Below are 27,431 nucleotides of genomic sequence, written 5' to 3'. Positions count from 1 at the left end.
TAACAGTTATTCCAGAGCAGTCCTGGCGAACAGCATCCATCTAATTAAAAATCCATGATCTTGGGTCAGGTTGGGTCTGACTGCAGGTATCATCTAAAGAGAAAGAAAAATCAGTACTGCAAAAAATGTGGTGATGCCTGGCTTATGCAGCACCTCTGACAACTCGGTACAAGCAGACAGAGGGCACCTTGCAGTCTGGGATTTTAAGCTACAGCTGTATCAGCTCAATGGGGAAATGCTGTGCATCCACCCTTTTACAGTTTTTCTCAGTTTCCACACAGTAACTCCTGCTACGCTTCCACAGATGAACTCTGACAGAAGGCAGCAGGAGGAGAGCCTCTCCAGCAGCTCAGCATAATGCAGACAAGGATTAGATCAGCAAATAAAATGAAGATGTGGAATAAAGGAGATTGAGGGATCTCTCTCCCTCTTTTTCTCCCACCAAGTTCTACCCCCAGTCTCCTAAAAATATTGAGACTGCAAATCAAAAACAGAGCACCAGTGCCACACATGCCACAAACTTCTTTTCCTTTTTACTTTTTAGAAACAAAAAATTGTAGGGGAAGAATCTGAAGGAAATTCAGGAAGAGAGCTGGTTTTCAAAACCATGTTCTTTTCCACTGGCTCGAAGTTGTTTCTGTGTATTCTTCTGTAAAGCTATGTTCATTTTATAATCAGAAACATTTCAAACTTTACGGTTACATAAACTCTCACCCTGTTACGCAGCAGGGTGTTTCCACCAGAGAAATCAGTTTAAGAAAAAGCAGAAGCTCCTGGCCACGTACCGACACCATTCTGATGGTGCAGGCCAGGTCAGAGCGTTCCCACGTTTCCATGAGCACGGTGACTCGGTGGTTTCACGGTGTGCCGGTCCCCAGGAGCCACACGAGGCCGGCAGCTCGTCCCGAAGTCATCTCAAGGCCGCAGCCAGCTCCCAGCGGCTTCCTTTGCTTCCAGATGCCTGACGTTCAGAGCTGCGAGCGTCACCTCGACCTCTGAAAAGCTCAGTGCAGCAGGTTATTGCAAAAACAAGCTCTGATCCAGCAAGATGAGATCCCCGTGCTCTGTGGGAACAGGTCTTTGATGGCTGTTTATTTGCCACGTCTCGTAATAAGGCTTCAATAAAAGCTTAGAAAAGCCAACCACAAACACTTGCCAGTTTCTATACATACCTTTTGCCAAGTGAATACACCGTACAACGAGCCAGCCTACTGGGACACAAGCAAGAAATCAGCCTAGGTGTTTGGCAGATGCAGGGCCCAGGGATGCACGCTACAAAGCCAAATAGATTTGCTCTCTGGAGACCATTTAAGCCTGGCTGTGTTTTGTTTAACATCACTTTGGTACACTCTTCTTGAACACATCCTGCCTCACCAGCAAAGCTCTCGCAACCAAGCTGCGCATTTGATCCCATTCTTGAAAATAAATACATCCCTGGAATAAATGCCATCGGTAAGCACCAGTGAAGGAATAACTGGGAAACACCAGTAGCAAAATGATTCAAACATTCAAATGTAGGAAATGGGGAGAGGGGGAAGGCATGGAGAGAAACTTAAACAATCCATCAGCGTTGCTTTATTAAAATCTTTATTCACACCATGTTGCTTTATGTGGGATTTGACCCTGGGGGATACAAGTAGAAAGTCATGATTGCATTCCGTTTTCTTATTAGCAACCTCCATTTGTGCAGCTGCTCCCAGGGGCAATCCTCTGACAGCTCCAACAGGGGTGTCTGTTTCAAGCATCTTGCTCCAGCTGCCGCAGCAAATAAATTACCTTCTTAATAAATTATTATTTTGCAGTTGAAGTTTGTTTGGCAAGACACACTCCAGTTCATTAGCTGCTGGAAGAGGAGCTGATTTCAGTGTTTCCTCCAGCCCGACTGCTGCCTTTGGAAGGAGGAGATAAATAGCAGATGGCTGATGATGCTCTCTTTTTAATTAGTTCTTGATTTCTGTGCTTCAAGCGCTCTGATATTACTAATATCCGCAACATAACCATTTTGTAACATCTGGAGCCAGCGAATTACAGTGTGCACAGTGAACAAGAATTAGAAGTGTCATGAAAACCTCATCAACAGACAGCATAGCACCTGCCTCACAAACATTTTTTAGAGGTTCAAGCAGACTCCGTTTTGCATCTGGATGTTGCTTCTTATTTCCTTTGCAATGGTTACGACTCACTTGAAATTTCTCAGGGTTCCATATTAAAGCGAAACAACGATCTCTGCCAAAACACCAGTGATTACAATGCCAAAATTGGATCTTCCTGATTCTGGGTAAGAGAGGAATTGATTCTTTTTTCCTGCTGCAGGACACCAAGCTCCAGTGACCACAAGAGTCAATATGACCAAAATAAAAACAAAAAAAAAGAAGGAAAAAAGCACCTATTTCCTGCTTCCTCCTAAATGATGATGTTTGACTTCATGCCCTTTGTTTACAACTAAACCAGTACAGTACTTTAATTCTTTGACATTCATACTGAAGGAAAACTTATCCCCAGATCGGATCTGACTGCAAGGTTCAGCTTAGAAGCCCATAAACAAGCAAAGCATAAGCCTTGAACATGAATTTCATTTCATAAAGACAGAGGGTTTTTTAGAATTTGTTACTGAGTCAAATGTGAATCATCAGCAGTGCTGAAATACAAATCTGATCTTCAAATTTCCACAGAGCCTTCCCAAAATATTAAGTGCTCATGATTTTGCTCAGAGAAAAAAAAAAAAAAATACTTCAAGCCACTCTCATGTGCTTCAGTCTCCCCTCTCACGTAAATCACCTTGAACTTTTTGGGAAACAAGTTTATGCCAAAATGGCTTAGTGTGGACCTATTCTGCTTCAGAACAGAAGCATTCACTCACCTCCTGCTACTCACAGCACCCCCCAGCCAGTGAGATGTGGCTGCAGGCTACACGATGTGTCAGCCCAGGGCACTCGGTGCTGCACTAAGGGCACCCACCAGGCACCATCCACACGGGCTAAACGCACAAAGGACCAGGGCTTCTTAAGCTTCTGTTATATTATCCAGTACAGCCACAGAGGCACCAGTTTAACACCAGTGTCCAAAAAGCTGTCTGTACATTGGTCCTGACTAGCAACACCAATAAATAACTCTGGCTCCAGTCCTGACTGTGGAGAGAATCTGTGATGTAGCCAAGTCCAAAAGACGTCTAGAAGAACACAGAAGCCCATTTCAGGAGAACAGCTGCATTCTACTTTCAAGATATTCTGCTCAGAAAATGACAAAAAGACATCAACGAAATAAAACTACATTTTAAAATAACCTCTTTCACTCACACCTCTTTGATCAGGTATGGCAGCAGCTGCAAGCACCAGTAAACAGCTCTTCATTTCGTCTGCCTGCCACACTGCTGCAGAGGTGGAAAGATTTTGACAGACACGTCAAGGAAAAGGGCTTAAACTGACGTTTTGCTGCTCTGGCTCACAAGTTCAATAAGATATAACCACTTTGGGAAGCGATATGTTCCCTTACTTATAAGGACCATACTGTGTGAACTGAAAATTGATGTAAACTCTTTAAATTTGGAAACCTGCTGAAGAAAGTGCTTCCCCTTCTGGAGACAGATTCAGACCTACCACGAATGTGACAAGTTTCATGGCCACAAGCTTGTCTGCAGTACAGACTGATGCAGTGCTGAAGTATGACAGGATTAGCACAGATGAGTGCTGTGAGGTCACCCCAAAAGGCCAACTTGCACAGACATTTCCTCGCCTTATGGCGAAACCATTAGGAGAGAAGACACCAGGATGAACACCCAGATCCATCAGAGCATCCCAGTGGGGGTTGCAGGAAGCAGCAAGGCAGAAAAACTTACTGGAAACGCTCACAGCTTCAGAGCTCAGCCGCAAGACAGGCCAGGTAGAAGGTCGGACTGAAAAACTGCTGGCATTCCACACAACGGCAGCACTGAGCTGTGACTGCAGCATCAAGCAGCATGAAGCTCTCTCTGTGGGAGATGACGAGGAAAGAGCACAGCTCAGGGTTCTCTCCACTCTCTTCAGGGCCTTGTCCACGGCTGTTGGTTACTGGGGAAGTCCAGCAACACCTCCAGATTCTCCAAATTAAAAGGGGCATACAGTAAGCAGCAGGACCTCGCTAAATGGAACCTATTTCCAAGGACAGATTCTGTCCTCCTCTTCAGCTACAACATAACAAAAATTTGGTTAACACAGACACAGGACTGCAAAGAGAGTTCCTCAACTCAGACCAGGTTCCCTACTAACAGAAAACAGTGACAGGACATGTGGAAACTTACTTTAACCCCTTAACTATCAAGTGCTATATAACCACCCTGTCCTCCTTTAAATCTTCAACCCTGTGGATAAATCTTTGATAGGACTTCAGCGATAACACTGAACCTTTATCACAAGTGAGGCAGCCCCCTTTCTCAGATTTTTATTGAGGAGAGGGCAGCTGAGCAGCAGAGGTCCCCTCTCCCACCCCTAATGGCATTCAGAAGAACATCCCACCCCCCAGGGTGGGGGCGCAACTCTTCAGTCTAGTAATTATTTTATTCACCACTTCCTCATTCTCTAAAGAAGCAGTAAAATGCCTAACCAGCTCACAGCTGATTACATACAACCCTGAATCAGGCAAAACTCACACAACCGTATGTGGGGAAGAGAAGGGGAGAGGACCGTACTGTTCACCTCTGTTTCACCCCTCTAGAACCAGTCCACAAATTAGTGTCTGTATTCCACGCGCTTCCACCAACACCAGGAGCCATTTTCATCCAGTGCAACGTCCACTGCCGGCAATGGACACACCGCGATGGCCGAGATGCCACTACAGGTACTGAGCCATCCGAGGCTCAAACTTCCCACCTCTCACTGCTGTCAGCCCACGGTAAAAGCCAGCGTCACCTCTGTTTCTCTGGCTCGGAAGCTTCCTGTTCATTTCAGTCCATCGTGGCCACAGCCTGTCAGAACTGATTGTGCTGTTTTTCTATCGCTTTTTTTTGTTTTGTTTTGTTTTTTTAAAAAAAGAGTTTCATCTGCGTTCCACTACAATTACAAATGAGACAGTGTCATCCTGTCTTCCACCAGCACAACATCTGGCCCAAACTGGTCTGTGCACTGCTTCACTGTAGCCAGAATGCTGAGAAGCCGCTGGTCTAGGGCATCCAGATGAGGGTCAGAAAGCACTGGTGAGATGGGGTCATGCGACATGGCAGTTTTTAAGGCAGACTTCAGTACTCCATTCTTCAGGTAATTGAGTCTGTTCCAGGTAGAAACCCGGATGCTGCAGAAGAAAAACAAACATCATCATACCACCACTCGGCTAAAGTCCCGTCAGCAATGCCAAAAGCCAGCCTCTGGAAGGAGCCTGTAACATCGTGACTTTATCTAAATCAAAAGGAGTTTATCACAAAAATGGTTTGGGGAGAGATGGGGACCAGTTATAACCACAGCATAATTCTTATGTTATATAGAAACACTTTCAGCTCCTAGCAAGGAACTTCTTTAGCCCTGAGGCATTCTGAACAAAGTTCAGAACAGAAAGAAAATAAACTGTCTGTTAATGCAAAAACAGAACTCACCTTACCTCAGGAAGAGTGTAACTGACCAACAGCTAATCACAACAGACACAAGTCACTCAACTGAACTTCCACAGAAAGTGAACATGTCAGTGATCTTTCTGCTTCAATTGCCATTAACTTTGTCATGTTAGCATATCCAAGTAGTCTTTTCTGTGAAGTCTCTTGGGATTTGCCCTCCAATGTTTGTGTTTTAGAACCACTAAACTCCTTGCTTTTGAGGGCCTCCAAAGAAACAAGCAATGAAAGCAAGAGAAACAAGCAATGAAAGCAAGTATTGTAATAAACCAATAGTTGAAACTTATGACTTCTTATATGAAGTGTGCCTGAAAGAAAAGGCACACTTCATATAAGAAAGAAAGGATATCTGAAAAGCAGAGAACTGCAAAGTCCATTACATAAACATCTCTTCTGGTTAACATTTGGGAGAATGTAGATGAGGAAGACTCCAAAAGATCCTCACAAAACAGGAAATTAAAAATGCATTCAAAATTAATACAGGAAAACTAAAGAAATTAAAAATCAATTAATTTAATTGTTCTCCATGTGGATTCTGCAAAAATGTTGCAAAATGTAGGTCAGGTGTACTGTAGCATACATAGAGCCTTGCTTGGAGCAAGCAGGGGGGCAAGAACTCAGACTTTCTTCAGAGTTCCCAGGTTTCCCAGGCTTTTTTCCAGGCTGAGGAGTTCATGAGTCAGAACCCTCCAAGGACAGGCTCAAGGAACTCTCATCTAGATGCTTATTTTGGAAGGTTTAAAGGAGTTTATGTTATCTTGAAGTAACAGATGCAGGAAATAGATTTATCAGTACTTTTCTTCCTGGCATTTGTATTTACTTGTTAATGAGAAGTAGCAAGGTCCTGGTGAGAAAGGGGCCATAGAAAACAGAAATCAACAGCTTGCAGGCAATAAAAATAAAATGAGCAAAAACCACAGCTCACAAGGCCAAAATGAAAACCAAATCCTGCAAAAAACTACAAACCTCTCTTTGAAAGCCACACCCTGAGCAGTGCTATAGTCCAGTTGAGAAGGAACACTTGGAAATGGAGGTAGTTAAGTTGCCAGACACGTAGAGTCCTTAGCTTCTGTCAGGGAGAACTCAAACCGTGATGTGAACTTTTATTCAGCAGGAGCTGGATGGAGACAGCTGCAGATGCAAAGTACCTGTCATACTGACTCAGAATAGATTTGACCAGTGACCTGGAGGTGAGACTACTTCCTCTAGTCTACCATCTGATTTACTACCTTAATAAAAATGTATTTCTGAGCTTCTTGAGCACTGACAGTACATCAAACACACACAGTACTTCAAAAAAAGAAAGTACTGTGTACCTGAGTGAGTATTTTCAGGTTGCCAGAAGGCTTCAAACTTAATTGCATCGCAAATCTAAGAACAGAAATTTCATAAGCAGAGTGAACAGCATCCCTGAATTTCACTTACATGCAGCACTGATAAAGAGGAGCTAGAATGCTTCTTTCATCCAGGGCAGGGTTTCCAAAGCTGAAAAGCAAAATTAAAAAAAAAAAAAAAAAAAGTGAAGCAGTTGAACACTTAATGTTGTTCTCATCATCAACAGACTTGTAAAGAATTCAAAAATCAATACTAAGCAATTTAATGCTCCAAGAGCTTAAATCATTTAAATTAAAACATAAACAGGCCATGACCAATTACAGATATAACTCTCAACAGCATCAGTTAATGTACCAGATAAATGGAAGCAACACCAGCATACCTAGTTCTTTATCAGACCAAGGCACCTTGGAAACAAACTTCAGAGGAGTTAGGAAATTGGGCTCATCTTGCAAAGGGGGGGAAAGCAATAATTGGTATTCTGGACACAGAGCATGAGTCTTGCCTTTCTGACACAGCTGGACAGGGAATGAATGAAACATTAGCCCTATAGTATTTTAGATGTCCAAGTTTAGATCAACGGTTCAATATACAAGGTGATCAAGCTTAACGCTTCATGATCACACTTTCTAAGGGAGGCCTGCCAAAAGAATTTCATAGTATTTTAGCCTTCAACTACATACATGTCTTTTTTTTTTTTTTTTTTTTTTTTTTTTTTTTTTGCCAGTTTTTGTAAAATCATAGAATGGCTTGTGATGAAAGGGACCTCAAGGATCACCCAGTTCCAACCCCCTGCCATAGGCAGGGACACCACCCACTACATCAGGTTGCTCAGGGCCTCATCTAACCTGGCCTTGAACACCTCCAGGACATCCACAACTTCTCTGGGCAACCTGTTGCAGTGCCTCACCACCCTCTGAGTGAAGAATTTCCTCCTAACATGTAATTTAAATCTCCCCTCTTTTAGTTTAAGTCTGTTGCTCCTTGTCCTGTCTTTGTCTGCCTGAGCAAAAAGTCACTCTCCATCTTTTTGATAAGCCCCCTCTAAGTACTAAGAAGCTGCAATGAGGTCACCCTGGAGCCCTCTCTTCTTCAGGCTGAATAGACCCAGCTCTCTCAGCCTTTCTTCATAGGAGAGGTGCTCCAGCCTCTGATCATCCTTATGGCTTCCTCTGGACCCCCTCTAACAGCTCCACATCCTTCTGGTGCTGAGGGCCCCAGACCCAGACAGAGGGCTCCAGGTGGAGCCTCACCACGGCGGAGTAGAGGGAGGACAATCCCCTCCTTCCCCTGCTGCCCACCCCTCTGGTGATGCAGCCCAGGACACAGTTGCCCTTCTGGGCTGCAAGCACACCCTGCTGGCTCACGTCGAGCTTTTTTATTCTACCACAACCTCCAAGTCCTTCTCTGCAGGGCTGCTCTCAGTGAGTTCTTCACCCAGTCAGTCCTTTTGTCCGCAATTGCCTCATCTGACAACAAAAGTTGACCTCAAAAAGGACTTCTCATCAGTTCCTGCCAGTTACTATGTGTTTCATTTTTTTTGTGACAATATTTACTGTTTTCCATCTAAAATTATTTACAAAGTCCCTTAAGTATTTTCAAGTGCGTGGTTCTGCAAAAAATAGCATTACTCATCGCCTTATCACACTTCTATGTTTTTTCCTCATCTATCACAGATATTACCAGACTTCAGTGGCTGGTGGATCCCAGCAGTAAGCACCTAGTACACTCACATTGTCGTATTTTGCTCTTACCATCAATTCTCTCTCTACTTTAAACTTTTATACTTTTATTGCTGTAGTAGACACATCCAGAAGGCACAGAATGCCAAATCATTCAGAATGACATCTTGAAGGTATCTACTTGTACTATGACACTCACTAATACTCGCTAGGAGATAGTAAATCCTAGAAATTTATCATCTTCTACCACTTAAATGAGTACAACTCTGGGGCAGATCTGTGGTAGGAGAGACAAACCTTTAAAAGCTGCTTTTGATAAACAAATTGTATTGGCCTAATTTGGAAGTTTCTTTACTTTGATGAAGACTTAGCCCAAAGCAGGCACAGCTATGTATCTAGACCACGGAGGAAGTACAACAGCCCTTGAAAGCCCCTAATGTTTGGTGAGTAATTCCTAATAAGAGGGAAAGCTTTGGATTTTTAGCAAAAATGTACTAATGGAAAAGTAAGTGACAGAAAGAAAGAAAACAGAGACAGAGCAGATAATGCGTGCCCTCATCCCTCCCAAGGCCTGGCCACCAGGATTTCCCTTTGCCTCACCTTTTGGCGTTATCCAGAAGGATGAGCATACTGGCTCCTTCATCATCCTGAAAACTCTCGTAGTGATGCCGGTCGGCGTTCCCAATCAAATAGTCAAATATTGCGGTGTCAATGATATCAAGCAGACGGGGACCCGAGTCGTAAGGTGAAGTCTTCTTCACAGCATCACAATAGCTTTCATCATACTCCCACCTGCAAGCCACCAAGAGAAACCAAACCAAATCTTCAAGGAACACTCACACCACAAGTACTTAAAGCAGTCCCTCTACTCAACTATCAGTGCTTAAAGAAAAGTTAAATGCAGCAATCAAGGCTCTATAAAAAAGAAAGAGCTAGACAAAAATGTTTTATTAGAAGAGTAAAACCTGTATTAACACCCTAGGGTATGGAGCTATAGTTTTAGTACAAGGTTACACACCATCTTCCAGCAGAGAAGGTCAGAGTTTGCTTAATTCCTGCTCACGAGGCAGCCGTGGTTGGGCTGCCTCACTGCAAGATGTCCATTGTGACTCTTCTCCCCTCATTTTCTAACTAAGGACTTTGAGTATCATGTCTATTTCTACTGCCTTGATCAGCTGCCACCAGTCTTGCTTTCCAGCAACCCTCTGATCCTTTTTTTCTGCCTACTGTAAATAACCTCATTGTGGTTACTAATGTCTTCCACTGGCCTAAGTGCCCCACGTGTTCATTCTCTTCCACTCACAGTTGCTTCTTTCCTCCCCATTTTCCTTTTGGAGTCTCTCACCTTCTTCTCCACTGGCAAGATTTCAAGCTTCTCTTTTCTTTCCTCTTCTTATACACATAGCCTATGCATGTACCTGCAGTCTTACAACATAGATGTCATGTCTCAATTCTCCAAAGCTAGGATTTTAAATTTTTCTCATTTTCTTCTTTACAGTTTTCAAAGCTATTCACCACCACCACCAAATCAGCCAGATCTTTGGCGTATATCCTTTCCATCTGTCTACTTAAATAACAAGTACTTCTATAACATCTTCCATGTAAGGACTGAAACAATCCTCTGCAAAATAGCAGTTAACTTGGAAATGCCTTAAACCATCTGTGAATTGGAAAGAGAAATAGAGGAAATAAAAGCTGGAGAAACTCACTGATATGCTCAAAATCACACACAGTAATAAAAGCAGAGAAAAGATAAGAACTTAACTACTAGAACTGTCACATGCCCCACCTCATCTTCTAGAGATCTGGACTCCGAGCTCCAATATCCCATCTTTCCTCCAGTTATCCAAATCAGAATGGCAAAATTTTATCTTCTCAGTGTTTTGGTTAACAAATCTCTAGTTTCCCCTTTCTTTTGCATCCAGGTCAAACCTGCATTTAACTTAGAGCACGAACCCACAAGGCAGAAGTCTCAGAATGTGCTCTTCCTCATACTTGATACACTTCCTTTATGCTATATCTCTCTCTCCCTCTACTGTTTTTCTTTCTCTTATTTTACTTTAGATCAGTACTTAATATTCTTGGAACAATTTTTCAGATATACTATGTGCTCTTCTCATTTTTCATTCAGTCTTTCAAGACAGATCTTTCTCTGACATTTATTTCTGATCCTTAATATCATATTAGCCTAAGACTTCAAAGGTGAGGAATTTTATCTATCACATTTCCATTAAAAATTACGTAGACTAATGACACTAGATGATTTATGTTCTAAAGGCCAACTCAGGGCAGAGTAGAAGTAGCGAGACTGGGAGGAAAATGCCTACAGTTATTTTTCCATGATTATCTGACACAGAAAAAGGAGAGCAAGGCATCTAGACCTTTTAATTCTCCTGATGCCATAGAAGTCAGAAGTGCAACACACTAAGGTACAAAACAGGACCATGCAATCCCATCTGAGCATAAGTTTAAAATACAATGTATGTCAATCAAGTCAGCGTAGGTATCAGGGTAAACTCCTACATAAGCAGGCAGTGTACAATGAAAAACAGTCCTTCAAAAAAAAAAAAAAGAACACACCTCCACAAAATTCAGTCAGTTTGATTTTTTTTAGAACACTGACCATGTTCTAAATTCAGCTGTTTCTGACCTGCTGAAAAGGAGATAACGTCTGCTGCTCAAAAATCAAGCTATACATTTAATGCTCTAAAATAATTCAATGAAGCTTTTGGATGAAACTAAGAACGACTACATTACTGGAAATCAACGGAAATCTTAGATCAAAGACTAAAAATCTCTTTCTAATCACTTGTCCAGGATACAAATTTGGAAAAAATTACTAAGGTCCAAACCATTTGCTCTGGTCATGACAAAGACATCTTCAACCCAAACATTCTGACATGCTACGTCTTTGTACAAGACCCTAGATCCCACGTGTACCCTCCTACAAAAGCATTCTTCAGATGCGTGGTCCCCAAGCACCGATGGTATCAAAAGGAGGTTTAGCAGCACAGGAATCTTGCATTTTCAGAGTTTGGAGTGACTTTATGGTGGAGTTAATGTACCAGGCAAGAAAAAGGAGGACAGCCCTTAGTATTGTTGAAAACAATGAAGATTTCTTTCTTGCTCATTTTCACTTAAATCACACACTAGACTTTTTGACTTCTACTGTTATATCAAGAAAGCTGTTGGCAAACTCTGGGTTTAGAGAAGACTTGTTCCTTTAAATTAGCCACTGTACTGCGAGGACAATTCTAGTACAGATTATCATGTACAAAGATTAACCCTGTCACGATCTCATACCTGGCAAGTTTGCCTTCACGGTAAGTCCTACCCCAAGGGTGCCGATGCTTCTGAAGAGGCCAGACATCTGGTAGCCACAGAGTCACTGACCCCTCCATGATGTCCCCATCTGCACAAGCTGGTTCTGTTTCCCGACAATAGTAGCACTTTCCATAGAAGCAAGTATTATTCCCTTAAAAAGAAATAAAAACAGAGTAGAACTTAATTTGAGGGATGACAACTGAAACTCAGGAGCATGCTGCTGCAGCAGAGCCTTCCCTGCAACAGCATTTCACTGCACTTGACCTCATGCTTCCTCTCTCTGAGAGAGGAAGGCTCAAAAGGGATTAGACAGACATCCTCCATTCATTCAAAACAACATTAAAGACTAATACTTCAAGGTGAGAGTATTTATATTTTCTGCTGTATTATCTCTCAGCATGAAAAACAACACTGCACTATCTCCAAGTTTTTTGTGATCCCTTCCTAATCCTCTGGACCTCGACTCTGCAACCTTAGCACTGCTTGTTTAACACGCTGGTCAGATTTCATACTTTTTTGAAAAAGTTGACTGTGAAGAGACAACTGAAAAAAAGATTAAGGAGAACACAAAGTTGGAGCCGTAAGACTTGCCACACAATTCAGCTACTTGAGCTGACCCAGCAGGAGAAACAAGCCAACATTCTTAGGACCCAGGAATGCAGCTCTGTCAGAAGTTTCACCGGTGTCTTCTGACAGAAGAGAAATGATGAAGCCCAGCAGCCTTTAGTCTGTTAAGTACTATGTAGCCTGTAGGGTAAAATAATCTTTGTAGTCTGGATTAACTTCTTTAGCTTAACCTTTTCTGCCACATCCTCCTAACCTGCCTTTGCCTGACCCCTGCCAAGTCAATTCCCGTTCCATTCCCACAGATGTTCTTCCAAAACATTCTTCAACCATGTCTCACTTCCTTGCGACACCTCTTATTCCCCGTCCTTTTTCCTCCAGCTCTACATCCAACATCCTCCCCAGACACCAACATGTGCTTCTCACTTTCCATCCTTACACGGTGGGTCCCAATCTCTCATCGCAATCATCCGCATCACATCAGCCAGCACTCCTTTGCAGTCCCCCATCCAGAACTGGCTCTTGTGCTCTTAGCATCCCATTTGGACAGCTGGAGGACATCAAGCAGATGATCACTTACAGTACCAAACTTGCAGCCCACCAGATCTCAATTTGCATGGACAACCCTGCAAGCCTCGCTTCCTATGAATGGCTTACAGTAAGTCTAGCATCTGAGATTCTAGCCAGAGCTCTAGCAAATCTGTACTGAGCATTCATGAACGATCTTTCCTTCAAAACTTCAGAAGAAGAATCAAATTTGGGTTGACAAGAGATTCCCCCCCAGTGCAATTGTCACAGTTCTGACCATGTATTTGGTTTATGCTCTGTAGAACAAGGGGTTCCAAGGAACCTAAGGGGAGGCAATGAAAAATTTTTGGAGCCGTACTTTTCAAGTCAGCATTTGTGCTAGAAAACTGCTTAGTTACTTTGGCTGAAATGAGAAAAAGTAAAGTCTGCCTGCAGCAGACACCCAATCTAAATGCAAGAAGTTTGGCAAGGCAAAGCTACTCACTTCTGAAAGTTCAACCTTATAATTGAAAGCATTAAGCAAGCTTAGAAGGTGAGATTACCAGCAGTGTTTGTAATACAGAAATAAATACAGACACATACATCACACAGATCAGCTGTAATGAAGAATCATCTCTAAATTCTGAAGAAAGAATCATCTCTAATTTTATTTATTTATTTATATAAAAAAAGAGTGGTTATCAGGTATTTTATAAAAAGCCTGAAGGATTTAAGGGTGCAGGCTGAGTCCCCTGTTGGTGCTTAATGACCACCTTGTAGGAGCTCACATTAGGAATTCCTATTCGGTCCCCTTTCGAGCATTGTGACTGCAAACAACATAAGGAAGTTCTGACACAGTTATGGATGCTTAGCAGACTGACGTGGCACAAACACCACTGAACACCAACCAATGCACCAGCTCTATAAATTATCCCAAATAACCCGTGTCAGCATTAAACACAACTCCATTCTTTTCCTTTCAGGCCTAGTAACAAACATTTCTAACAGCCTGTGACAAAAGAAATACAATTTTTACTCAAAAAAAAAAAAAACCACTCATCTGTAACAGCAGCATTTTGGAACAGAGAAATTACAGATGAAAAATCACTTGGAGAAAGCAGTCCTCCTCCCCCACCAGCTGGGGTTATACAAGCGTTAGGATCTCTCTTGGCACAGAAAGAGGCTTACCAGCTTCCTGTCTGATACTTAACTGTTCTCTAACTGTGTTAGATTCCCACAGCTCTTTTTTTTCCATTAAAAAGATTTTTCTTTACTGGGCTGCACAATCCATGGAATCTACTTACCTACAGTCATGAAGGTGCCCAGAAGCTGCTCTGTGGCAACTGGTTTGATCTCTGTACGTAGATTCACAAACCGGCCAACCACCAGCGGAGCTCGTCGGAAACCCAGAATTCTGATTTGGGGTAAAAACATGCAAACAAACAAAATGACAAGAGGAGGGATGAGAATTAGCAACACAGGCAGCAGTTTTAAATTAAAAATAACCTAACAATACACTGTCTCTGTGCCACTGTGTGAAATCAAGATGATTTGAGACCAGGGAATAAAGTTGGAATGCTGCAGCAACCTCCTCACTTCTCCAAGGCCAAGTAAATAAACCCCTCTTTCTGAAGTGTCTGGGTGTTCAGTTGCTTTACAGGCCATCAGTGGCACTCCTTTATTAGACTATTTGCAGCAGAGCAACACAGGATGAATCATGTTCCAACTCTGAGAAATCAGACCTGATGCCAGAAGTATCTATCACATCTTGTGAACAGACTCAAGCAGAAACCATATGGCCTCTGGGCTGGTCACCTGGGAAGATCATTCCTAATTTGTGGAAATTACAATCTGATAAAATGTTATGCATAAGCCCAATTCAATCGCGCTTGAAAGTAAACAATCTAGGAGTTTAGAACGGTAGAATAAAACCACATGTCTGAGAAGTGCCTGGAAAAAAAAGGTGGGACAAATAATCATCAGACTTGCAATCGAGATCCAGGTGCTACTCTCATGTCTTCCACAGACCCAACTATCTTAATGTACACTTGATACCCATTTGGTAGTCCTTGCATCTTGGACTCTCGGTCCCTTTTTTGAAGGGACAACCTCCATTCCTCAGCAATACTGGCAGAGTCATTCCTTAATAGCTACAAGGTTGTTTAATTTTTTTCATTATTTAACAAGCAGGTCCCATAAGTATAAAATAATTCTCAGGAAAGGCTCCATAAAATGTCTACCCGAACAAACCATGTATGCAAGAAAACAAAGCTCACAGCCAGTCCAGATATGCACAGTTTGAGAAAATGCAGGCGTTACAAATAGATAAATGCAGAAATCATATCCAGAACACCTGTCCCTGTAGTTTCAGGCCCACAGCTGAAAGTCCAGTATTTGGGGTAGCACAACCTCCCTACCGGTGGTAAACACAGTATGATCTGGGTCATTCTTGAAACAAGACGACTCTGGGCCAAAATATGCAACGGTCACGATTAAAACAAATGTACATGTATGTTATATGGGCAAGTAGTTTTTGCTAGATGTTCTTGAAGAATATAGAGGTACATATACAAAAAGAGAGGAAAAGGCCCCCCAAAAAAAAGCCAAAGAGATAACAAGGAAGAAAGAGAAGGAAGGGGTTGGACACTGGGATGGGGCTTTGAATTGCTGTCTTACAACGTTTGGTCTCAGCTTTTTCAAGGAAACTGCAGTCTGTATTTTTCTGGAAAACACACGAGTAACAGACATCTGGCTCCATCTACAATTTTTTTGTCTTAACACACACACAGGTTTTGGCCCACTGCCTGACGACTGCACCAACTGTGATGGGAATTATGCAACTAGTTATCACCAAACCAATTTCCATCACCTGTGCAATGAGTTCCACAGATGACCTAGGATTAGCAAACATACCTTTAACCCCCTACAAATTTACTCACAGTGAAGAGCCTCTTATTTATGTACCAAGAAGGGAAGACTAAAACTAAATTTAAGTAAATCGCCGTATTATTTGTCCCTACCTATCGCCTTGAACAGGGATTTACATCTCTTCATCTAAGAATTAACATCTTTAAATGTCTTCAGAAGTCTTCTGCAAGGTGCCCACGTCATCCTCTTATAATGAGGAGACCAAGACTACACTCAATTACTCAAGATGAAACTGCATCTCTAACCCACATTTCACAACTATCGATACTCAGTGTTCGGTATTTTCCATCCTGTTCTTCGTATCTACTGTAACTTTGGATTCTTTTTTTTTCCCTGGTAATTTCACCTCCAGCTCAGGTCCACAGCACAACCTCAATACCCATGAACACAATTAATAGATAAATAGCTGCTTTTCCTCCAGGGTGCACCGATTCATATTTAGAACTGTAAGTCTAGACATTAACCTTTACTTTTAGCATAGTGGACATTAATCTATCACATTTGGCAGTTCAGACTCTCGCACAAAATTTGGCTCACTCTTCCTTCCGAATATGTTATTACAGCGGTTTCAGTGCTTATTCTCCTTTCCAAGTATCTCACAAAAATCCTTAATGGTAGAAGCTAGCCGGATCTTTGCAATGCAGTTTCACAAAAAATTAAAAACATCACTTTTACTTTTGGCTTCAATGTGACATATTGGCAGGTCAGAAACATCTCACATGTGAGATGCTTTATTCAAGGGACTCCTTTTCCTCCCACTCTGAGAAAGAGTTTACCAGAGACAATAAAACCACGTAGTCCAATAGTTGCATACCTATCCAAGTGAAAGGCTGCCACTTCTGCGTTGTGTCTGTCATAGCCAGCATATGGTTCTCCTTCTACTACATAATCCCTGGCATATCTGTAATGGAAGTAAATCAAAAAAGTGATTCAGGCAGGATTTCCATCAGTTTTGCTGTTCAGAGAAACAAGTACAATAACTGCTAAGCTAAATGGTCTCTGGGTCACTTTCAAAATGATTGCTTATGGGAGAGGGAGAAATTAGTGAGATTAAATGGTGTACAGACTACTGAAGTAGTAAATAAGGAGGCAAGGTCAAAAAATTACAGTGGTCTCAAGAGCCTGGGAAGCAGGGCCCGTTCAAACTAATGAGTTCGAATTCAACCATATGCCAAGTCACATCTAAGAACAAAGAACACAGACCCAGCTACAGAACAGGGGCCTATTTATACTGAAAAGCAGCAACTCTACAAATGATTCGGGGGTTAGAATAGATTGTAGATTAACAAGAAAATACAATCTGATATTGTGGCAGAAATGTCAAATGCAATCTTTTGTAGTTAGAAGATCAGCAAGCGTGAATCTGAGAATAACAGACACAAAGTCCCTTTCTTTTGGCGAAGAAAAGACACAACAGCAAGAAGTAAAAAATTGACACTCATTACAACAACAGCAGCAGCATACCACGGTGAAGTGTCGGGCTTTTTTTTTTTTTTTTAATAGATATTAATTAAATAGTGGAGGCAAATAAAAACTTCAGATGTTCATGACATCTGAATCAGGTCTAGATACTGCTTAAGAAGTGTAAAGCACCACTATAGATACTGAGAAAATGAGTGAAATGCAACACACAAAGCAAGGCCAAATTAGATTACCTATTTTCTCATTTCCATCTATAAATCTAATTGTGTAAACTGGATGATTTTTCAACAGACTTGGGGTTCAAGCAGAAGCAGCAGTAGCGTACGTGAAGCCACAGGGCTCTACTTTGATGTTTTAAACCTGTTCAGAGAAAATCTCTGGGGCCAGACAACATTTCACCAGTCTGAGTACCAGTTAGTCTCTGCAGGGCAGCTCAAGAAAGCACTAACCAGTGCTGGATGCTATGTAGTTTTTGGAAGGAAGATTTGACAGATGCCAAATTTGAATTTAGCTCCAAACAAGTACTTTATTTCACCTAACCCACTGGCATACAATGGTAGCAACCATTAAGCATATTATCTTAAGCTAGATTTTGAGTAATTCTGAAATTAGACAGCTACCAAAAGAACACAGCTTCAGAGTCAGGTCTTCTGCATGTACTTACAGCAGGCTTTTGAAAGCAGGGTCACCTTTTGAAAGCTGCAGAGCTAAAACTGATCAGTAAAACACAATCAACTTCTTGCTTCCATGCACAATAGGCATCTAGCACCTCCCAGAGCAAAGGTGGCAAATCAAGAGAATCCATTTTTTTCCAGCCAGTGAGCTCTCTCAAAAAGGTTGTTTAATACAGCAGCTTTCATACACCTTTCAGGTCAAAAGCTGAAAGTTAAGCAGACTCTCCTGCAATGACAGAAAAAGACTCTACCTCCACATCTAGCTAGTCAGCAGTCACAAACAGACAGCTGCAGCCATACTGTCTGGCACTCCTATAAACTGTCTAGCACTCCTATAAACATTCCCAGCAGCACATGTCCTTGATGGAGCATAGTCAGGGATTGCCTGCACGGACATTGGAGCGTAACGTGGTGCTTGGTGAACCTCTTTACAGCACTCACTTGAACAGAAAGCGCTATGGAAGTGCCACAACTTGTTATGACACATATTGGATGAGCTGCCTGCCATACCACCAATGCTCCTGTGTGAAAGGTTCACACAGTTAAATGCTGCCTGGCCCCACAGCGAAGCTCCAGCCAGGCCAGTAACAGATCATACAGAAACAGGAGTGCAAGTTCAGGAAGTGGAGGGCAGATGTTTTTCCTCATCCTCTAATCACTCGTTAACATGTCAGAAAAACTTCATAATTTCTCAGTCCAGCATCCTTTGGAGAGAGATGTACTCATTCTGGGAGGACAACACTTTACATTTGCATTGTGCTCCCACAAAAACAGCTTTTTACATCTTTTTATCCTACTTTCTTTTCCCCTAAAGGCAAACAGTTCAAAAAGTTTTATAGATGTGCTCAAGATTTCATAGATGTCCAATCACATCAAATTTCCCTTCAGATCACTGTAAACAGGCCTTACCAAGGAAACATCCCTACCTGCTCATTCTTACTTTGCTCCTCCAGTACTTGCTACTGCCAGACAAGAGATAAACGAGTTTTCGTTCTGACCTACCAAGCCGTTTTTACAGCCTATATGTAGCTACACCAGACATCCAGATCTACTTCTAAGAGCACTGTGAGCTTTCCCTCCTTCCCTATTTTTGAACTGCATTTTCTCCTGGCAGTTTTAATTGAGAAAGAGTAGGCAAGACTCGTCTCCATGCTGCCAGAACAGGCACTTCCAGAATCGCGAAGATACTGCTAAGAAACACGTTGATTTAACCAACACTCCCTGAGGACTGAACACAGTGATTATTCTTTTAACCTGCAGCAAGGCTGGTGCAAGCACCAAGCCGTACAGCCTGACAGACAGCTGGCACAGCAACCTAGTGTTACCAGGGGACCAGCAAGGCTCTGTATTGTCTCACAAATAACAGAATGACCTTTCCGTTTGTGTGCAAATTTGTAACTTGGGTTAATGCGACAACGTGGAGACAAAGAAATACATAAAGCTGTTATTAACCCAGTCACTGAAGGCAATATTTACCTCTTGGGTTTGAAGACAACCTTCTGTCCTCCTTCAAGTATTAGCAAAGCTTTCAGCTGGGTCCCTTTGTATCCCACGTCAGCTTTTATTATCTTCTTCGTCGACATGGCGTGCATAACAGCCCCTAGCTCGGGCGTCTCCTCGGGATACACCTCCCGGGGCACCACCCACTGGGCTGCAATCTCCCAGGGGGACTGCAACGTGTGGTCGAGGCGGGGGTCCAGCTCTACGCGCAGGCTCGCCATCATGCGGTGGAAGGCGCGCTGGTCCTCCCGGTTGGCAGCTGAGGTGTCCAAGTTGTCAATGAGGAAAACTTTAGTGAAGATGAAGATGACAAGGAGGATGGCCAGGAGCACGACTCGCTGCTTCAGCTTCATGGTGACTTGCAACCCTTCTCCCCTGACTCTTGCTTCCAAGAGTTCCAGGAAGTCTATCGGAGAGCAGGGTGAGGAGCGGGATGTTAGTTAATGAATTCATTCATAACTTGCATTGTAAGAGAGAGATGGCCACTGAAGCATCTTCTGGTACTCCTAAAAGGAAACAAAATACAAACTTAATTGTCTTCCCACAGATCCCACCAAGCCGAAAAATCAAGTCTGTTCTTGGAACATTAAGTCTGGATTATCTACACTGGTATCCTAAAGCCCACGCGTTTCAGTTAAACCACGTGTTTTGCTGCCTCCCCGTAGCCTTTAAGCAATCTACAAGAAAGGGGAAATTGCCTGATAAAATCTCTACGAAGCCAAAATCACAACAGCGTATGTTGCTAGCTGCAACTACAACGGGTGAGACTTCTGCAGAGAATTATAGTGTAAGTCAATGGCTCCAATTTCACAAACTCCATTAATACAAGAACCCAGGACCTCCAGTCTCCTAGAGGTTCGCCGCTGAAGAGAGGTGTCCCAGGTTAGATTCTCTAACACTAATAAAGCAGCTAGAACAGTTTCACTGCCTAGTTCCTGAAGCTGTAAGGACTTAATTTATTGCATTTCATTTGCAACCACTGTAATTTACTCCTCTTTTCTCCATTCTCAAAAAAAAAAAAAAAAAAAAAAAGTGACATCTTCACTTTCTTGTGGTTAACTCTGCATCTCAGGCAGTCAACTGTAAAACCAGTAACCACAAAAAATACATAAAGTGTCTGTAACCTCAACAACAAATTAACAGGAAAAAACACAAAACGCTAGCACCGTATGTAGTGGGTTTACGTGGCAAGGTTTTGGTAGCAGGGAGCCATAGGGGTGGTTTCTGTGAGAAAGATCTAGAAGCTGCCCCATGTTTGGGAAGGGCCCCATTGTTTTCCAGATCCGAGCCAATAAGCGATGTTGTTTTGCGCCTCTGTGAGAGCATATTTAAGACAGGGAAAAAACACTGCGCCACACAGCAGCCGGGAGAGTGAGAGGAGCGAGGAACAGCCTTGCGCCAAGGTCAGTGTAGAAGGAGGGGGAGAGGTGCTCCAGGCGCCGGAGCAGAAGTCCCCTGCGGCCTGTGGTGAGGACCATGGTGAAGCAGGATGTCCCCCTGCAGCCCATGGAGTACCACGGTGGAGCAGGGTTCCACGCTGCAGCCCGTGGAGGAGACCACGGTGGAGCAGGTGGCCCTGCACCGATGGAGGCTGCCGCCTGTGGAAGACCCCTGCCGGAGCAGATTCTGGGCCGGACCTGTAGCCCGTGGAGAGGAGCCCACGCAGGAGCAGGTGATCTGGCAGGAGCTGCTGCCCGTAGGGGAGCCAGGTTGGAGCAGTTTTCTCCTGAGGGATGGACCCCGTGGTACGGACCCATATCTGGAGCAGTTCTGGAAGAGCTGCTGCCTGTGGGAAGCCCACGCCGGATCAGTTCATCAAGGACTGCATCCCGTGGGTGGGACCCCACAGCACAGGGGACGAGAGTGACCGAGAAGGAGCGGCAGAGAAGAAGTGCTGTAGACTGACCATAACCCCCATTCCCCGTTCCCCTGCGCCGCTCGGGGGGAGGAGGTGGAAGAGGGTGGATGGGGGGAAGGTGCTTTTGTTTTTTTTTCCTTTGTTTTCTCACTTCTCTCGCTTGTTAGTTGTAGGCAATAAATCTTACTATCTCCTTATGCCGAGTCTGTTTTGCCCGTTACAATAATTATTGCGTGATTTTCTCGTCCTTATCTCAATCCTTGAGCCCTTTTCACATATTTTCTCCCCATTCCTCTTTGAGGAGGGGGAGTGAGAGAGCGGCTGTGGTGGAGCTCGGCTGCCCACTCGAGCGGAACCACGACACCGTAGTCCCAGAAACATCACCCAAAACACAGTTAAAGCCACATGTGCTTCTATATTTACCTTGGGCTGCAAGACGTGCCCCACCCCTCAACAAGTCTTTGCCTGTAAAGTTTTACCATGTAAGGACAACATAACACTGAGTTAAACAACTTTATTTCAGTTATGAGGACAGGAATTATCTCCACACTATCAACAACAGTAGTTAAAAACCAAGTGGAAACAGACACTATGGCACATCTCTGAGGAGCACCCAGAGCCAAGAGAGATTTCTCTTTGCCCAAGCTATGCTAATCATGCAAACCCCAAATGGCACCCTGAGCCGTGGTAGGACTAATATAGAAAAGCTTTCTCATGCGATTTAACAATAAGCGTATAAACCAGTCATTATTAATCATGTCACTGGAAAAACAAGCCATGCAGGCTAAGTTCATTTACCAACAGCAACCAAAGGACAGCGAGACCACGAGCTGCCAACCAGACACGGATGACAGCCGGCTGAAGAAGCCGTGCTGAAGCACCTGCATGGACATCGTGCCCTGCTCACACAGGTCTTAATGGGTGCAAAGGTGCTGAGGACCTGCACGCACTGCAGGGCTGCACCTCCACTGAAGACGGAGGCTGTGCCAGACGCTGAGGTGCACCCTTTGACTTTGAGCAAGTCATCAGCGCAGAAGCAGGCTTGCCACGGTGTAAGGATACCGGTATAAAACCACACGCGAGCCCAAGAATGACTTCATGCACCTTAAACAAATTTGCAGTAGGCAGCCCCACCCTCCCTGCCAGCGGTGGGGCTCCCCCAGCTCCCCGTGTGTCACTGCCAGCTTTCATACTGCGAGGCAGTTCGGTGAGCCAGGCTGCACACCCATCTAACCACCGACCGCCTCCTTCTGCCAGTTTTAAGCCAACCCAAGGAAAGCAGCTCTCAAAGAGAGCTCCCCTAACAGGAGATGAGGCAGTAAGCGGTGACAGAGCCGTCCTCGGTAGGGAACGGCACTGCTGTCAGCACCGCCACCCGCAGGGTGGTCCCGTGCTCCATCCATGCCCAGTGCTGCTGGCAGCCTAACGTGCAGCCGAAACCCCAGCACAACAAAGGTGAGCGGCTGAGCCATCCGTTAGCAACCCCGTTACAAAAAGCCCACCAACAGGGACGAGGAAATGCTGTGACCAGCTGTCAGCTCTTATTTTCACAGTGACCTTTTCCAGCAGAGCCACCAAGCTGAGCACAAGCCAACGTACAGGTGACAGCCTCCAAAGCTGCGAGAGGGTGGCTCTTTGCCCAGTTTACCACCGGATTATTTTTTTTGCCCTCCTTTAGGTGACAGCTCTGTGCAGTTTGGCCTTTCCCAAGCTACACATTTTGCCTCTTAAATACTTTCTATAAGGCCTGTCAACAGAGGCAGGGAAGAAAGTGAAAGTCTCACAGCAATGAGTTAAAAGTGAAACGCGAACAAGGGGGTTAACGTTAAGAGCAAGCACTTGCAGCAACATAAAAACCCTCTAAAGGGTAGTGAATAGGGTGAAAGAAGGCTTTAACTGAGCACTGTGGTCCTGAGGTAACCATGAGGTACTAACTTTAATCTACTGGAAAACAAGCACTTGTACCAACAGTGAAAGACAACAAACCAGACGTTTATACGGTAATTAACACAGATTATTGTTCATCTCAGCTCTGTGTAGGCAGCCCGCATTTCTCCGCACAGCATGTCAATTTGCATACTGCAAGCATGACAACGAGAGGCACAGACGAGGAAGATGTAGCTGACCCGAGAGCCCTATGTTTTAGAAATAAAGAAAAAAATCTTCCCAATAGAGCCCAAAATAATGATAATATTCTTAAATCTAAGAAAGGACGGCAGATCAAGCTACAACTGTTCCCTCTGATCATAATTTATTTCTTTATAACTAGTAATTCTATCATTTTGAACACTGCGGTTGTTGGGATCTGCTTTCATTCATTTCTAAAATCCATCCAAGTCTGTCAGAAGTCCCACAGAAGAACACGGCTTCTTTCAGGAGGATTACTCCTTATTATGAGAGATGCATACACACACATCTTTAGAAAGCCTGACAGCCAGGGTTGGCTGCCTAAAGCACTGGACAGAAACGTTTCTTATCTTGGGAGCTCAAGCTGGGCACCCACTTTCCTACACTGCGTTTCAGGAATGCTAAGTTTCTCCAGGGGTACTTCGGGGCAGGGGGAGAGGGAAGGATACAACTCGGAGCCACCACTTAAATCAAAGGCCATTTACTTAGCCTATTCTTTGTGACAGCTCTGAAACGAATTTTGGCTGAAGGCCTCCAACAATGGAGACAGAAGTCAGCAAAAGAAATTCAGTATTTGCTCTAAGACGTTTCGGTAATTCCCATAACTGAATGACCAGTCCTCAGCAAACGCCTCTCCCCACGTCATACAACCACTCCTTACATCCCACCTGAGCCCCATCCCACTCCTCGCTGACAGCTGCCAAGGTGAGTCCCTCAGCTGCTTTCCCCCCCCCAAATACCACCCCCCTGAGGTTGCTACGCAATCGATTTCACACACGAGCTGCAGAGCCTGCACGGTACCCGGGAGGTGCCAGCATTATGCTCGCTGCTGCACAGAGCGAGCCAACAAAAATCAATCCCTGCGCGAAGAAGTTCACCACGGAGAGCAAGAACTTCAGCTTTATTGTTTCAAATTCAAGGCGGTTAAGAGTGACAGCACCCGGGTGCTGTAAGAAAATATTGATGCGGTTTTGAAAGAAATTAATTTCTTCCAAAAGGACAATTTAATTTCTTTCCAAAGCAAAGCACAAGCGTTTGTCACGATGGATTGGCAAGGAGGATTATGAAAGCTCAGGAAGGATGAAGCTGGTCCTGAAACAAGGACAGAGGTGGAAAGGGTGGCCACAGAAATAAATGAAATAACAACTAAGAAAAAAAAATGTTAAAGGGGGAAATAGGGTAAGAGTAGAACTCCACAGAGCACAGGACAGAAAGAGCCCAGGACAATGACAAAATAAGGGACAGCAATAAGCTCGAAGGAGACTCAGAAAGGAAATAGTTCCAGAAATGGAAAGGGGTGAGAGGACAAGGCAAGGATGCTCCCACTTTGCCAAGGAGCAAAGGGGCCGAGTAGCCAGTCAGTTCTACATCACGGCCACAGGAGCAGCAGGCGTATGAAATGATGCTAGATGTTCTTGAAACAAAAAAGCACCAGGGAAGGAACAGCCAAAGTTCCTAGAAGCCAAACAATTTTTAAGCCTCCAACCAGAGTGAACAACCCAACGGAGCAACCCCAATACCTACAACCCCAGAACCCACACCCTTCTCCCCATATAGGGCAGCCACACTGATCCCTTACCAAGCCCAGGTCAACTCTAACAGTGGTGAGGTTTCAGTACTATTTTCTTTGAGATTCTGCTTAGCACAATCTCCAGCTACCATTACTGAACAGAAAACAGAACCCAAAGAGTTTGTCACTTCATCACCCAAACTCTACTTCCACATCACAAAAAGACAGGGAAAAAAACACCTCCCTCTCTGCCATCTTACCGTACTTCTGAACAGCTAGGAAAATAAAACAGAAATAAACAACCATGCCAGCTTTTCCACAGTGCGGTCAACTGCTGGGTTTGCCCCCAAAAAGTTTTTTGATTTTCACCATCTTGTCAGGCTATTTCCTGATCAGTTTTGTCTCTCGTTACAGCCAGGTCTGTATTCTCAGCAAGTAACTCATCTCCCAAATCAATACCCAAACACCAGCATCGTCTAAATATCACGGTGGGGTCACTGTGCGGACAAGCACCTGAATGAAAGCACGCCCCCTGGCACCAAGTACCAACAGCACAGCACTTTACTCCCAGGTCAAAAAGCAGCATGAAACTTGCCTGCTACAAACAGCAGCAAAACCTGTTACTGTCAGCAGCCCACAACATTAGCAGAGGACCAGCTGAGCTGCCATCTCAAAAAGACTCGCATGCAACACAAACTGATTTTGTTGAGCTCCAATTGACAGAAAAGGTCTGAGTGGGGGCAAAAGTTTGCTCTGTCAGCGCTAGGACACAAGAAATCATAGTTCAAGCAATGACAACCTGATATAAATATGGTTAAGTATGCTCTAACTTTTATTTATACTCATGTTTTTTCTTCCTAACCACACCTATGCCCTTTAGGATCTCCTATGAAAAGGTCTTCAAAAGTTCTCCAATATGTCTCAGAAAATGCCTTTGAAGAAACGGCGTAGAGAGCAGTGACATTTTCCTCTTCCCAAAGCCTACTTCAGCCTCACCAGATCGATCAGTCTTCCTCCCCTCCCCTCTCTGGCCAGCTCCCTCACAGCTCCTGCTTTCTCTCCCTGCATAAGCCTCGATATTTCAGTCTTCACAGCCTGGCTCCCACAGAGCTTTGCGTAGATCCATCAGACTCATTCTGTCACTTCTACTCTCTGTACGCTGCTTTGTGGACTAGTTTAGTAACCCAGTGCACAAGGCTTCGTGTGCATTTACTTGCCTGCTTTTTCTGTTAAAACCCACACTACCTATAGGCAAAATCTTAGTGACAGCCTATGCTTGAATTTTCCGTGCACAACTGCATCTCTGCATGACCAAGAGATTATAGATAAAGTAAGAAAGATCACGAGCACTTTAACCCATGTTATCCACGCCTGTAGCTGTGAACACCAGTGACTGCCTGAGATATTCCTGTACTGAGAGAAACAAAATCATTTTCTTCACCTGTCTACCTCGCTCGCACTATGTTCCTTAGCAACTTGAGAACCCATCGCCTAAATTTCTGCCACGTTTCTCAGAGGATCACCTCCTCGAGCTTTATGGAAACACCCAACAGGTAGAGGACAGAAAACTCAAGGAGCCAAGGGCAACCCAGGGCATCTCCTCGAGCTGTCCAGCAGCTGGCCGGCCACTTGGCAAACACTGCCCACCCCTAGACGGAGCTGGCTGTGCAATGAGGAGGGGGCAGGCGGGGACACGGGGAGCAGTCCTGGGGAGAGGGGGGCTCCGCAGGGGACTGGGGGCAGGTAGGCACGAATTGCCGCGGTAGGACGTGGCAAGCAAGGCCACAGGAAACGAGGCTGCATCAATCCTCCTCGCAGAAAAACTTCCCTTCAAGCAGGGTTTGTATGGAAACAAAGTTTATATAACCGCACTTTTCTCTGGGAAGCTTTTGGAGCCGCCGGCTCATTTCAGACGCACCTGGGAGCACCGGGGCCGTTTACACGCGCTGGCTGGAAGCTGGCAGCGGGGCTGCGGCGCTGGCTCCACAGCTGCCTGCTCGCCTGGGCCAGCCCGGTTCTGCCCCGGTGAGGAAGAGGCAGCCGGCACCGAGCGGCCGAGGCGGGCAGCGAGGGGCGGCGCTGCCTCCCGGCAGGGCGAGGCGAGGCGATGCGCCCTGCCCGGCCCGGCCCGGCCCAGCCCTGCCCTGCCCTGCCCTGCCCTGCCCGGAGGGGCCCGAGGCGGGGCGGCGGCACCGGGCCCGCACCGCGCCTCAGCTGGGGCCGCCCGCGGGGGGCCCAACGGCCGTAACGGCTGTAACGGCTGTAACGGCCCTAACGGCCCCCCCGTCCCCAGGTGCCGCCGAGCCACGCAGGCAGCGGCCCCTCAGGGCTCCTCAGGGCCCCTCCCCTCCCGGCCCAGCCCCGGCCGCACTCACCCCTCCCGGCGGCCCCGCTCCATGCCCGCCGCCACCGCCGCCGCCGCCGC

At 44.7% G+C, this 27,431-nt stretch overlaps 1 protein-coding gene across 2 annotated transcripts; it reads right to left on the bottom strand.

The window, feature by feature from the left end:
* Positions 1-1,569: 1,569 nt before the first annotated feature.
* Positions 1,570-27,431, bottom strand: FAM20B (FAM20B glycosaminoglycan xylosylkinase). 2 transcript variants are annotated; one of them, XM_084290803.1, is made up of 8 exons: positions 27,382-27,431; positions 19,488-20,017; positions 16,730-16,816; positions 14,292-14,401; positions 11,896-12,067; positions 9,193-9,384; positions 7,001-7,060; positions 1,570-5,262 (listed from the first exon to the last, which is right to left on the bottom strand). In XM_084290803.1, the coding sequence occupies exons 2-8, from the start codon at positions 19,862-19,864 to the stop codon at positions 5,031-5,033; spliced, it is 1,230 nt and encodes a 409-aa protein (XP_084146929.1). In that variant the 5' UTR covers positions 19,865-20,017; positions 27,382-27,431; the 3' UTR covers positions 1,570-5,030. The 2 variants fall into 2 exon arrangements, with proteins under 2 accessions (XP_084146929.1, XP_084146930.1); XM_084290804.1 differs by lacking the exon at positions 27,382-27,431 and adding an exon at positions 26,925-27,020.

This window comes from Netta rufina, assembly GCF_964035555.1.
Source record: "Netta rufina genome assembly, chromosome: 8".
Taxonomy (NCBI): Eukaryota; Metazoa; Chordata; class Aves; order Anseriformes; family Anatidae; genus Netta; species Netta rufina.
The sequence above is the reverse complement of the archived record's forward strand: the minus strand, read 5'-3'. Positions and strand labels throughout refer to the sequence as shown.

Excerpts from the sequence above, each read along its gene's own strand:
- FAM20B (XM_084290803.1), bottom strand. The coding sequence starts at position 19,864 with ATGAAGCTGAAGCAGCGAGTCGTGCTCCTGGCCATCCTCCTTGTCATC. Across the intron at positions 16,817-19,487 it reads GTTGTCTTCAAACCCAAGAG|ATATGCCAGGGATTATGTAG; the intron begins GTAAATATTGCC and ends CTTCCATTACAG. Across the intron at positions 12,068-14,291 it reads GGGCACCTTCATGACTGTAG|GGAATAATACTTGCTTCTAT; the intron begins GTAAGTAGATTC and ends TTTCTTTTTAAG.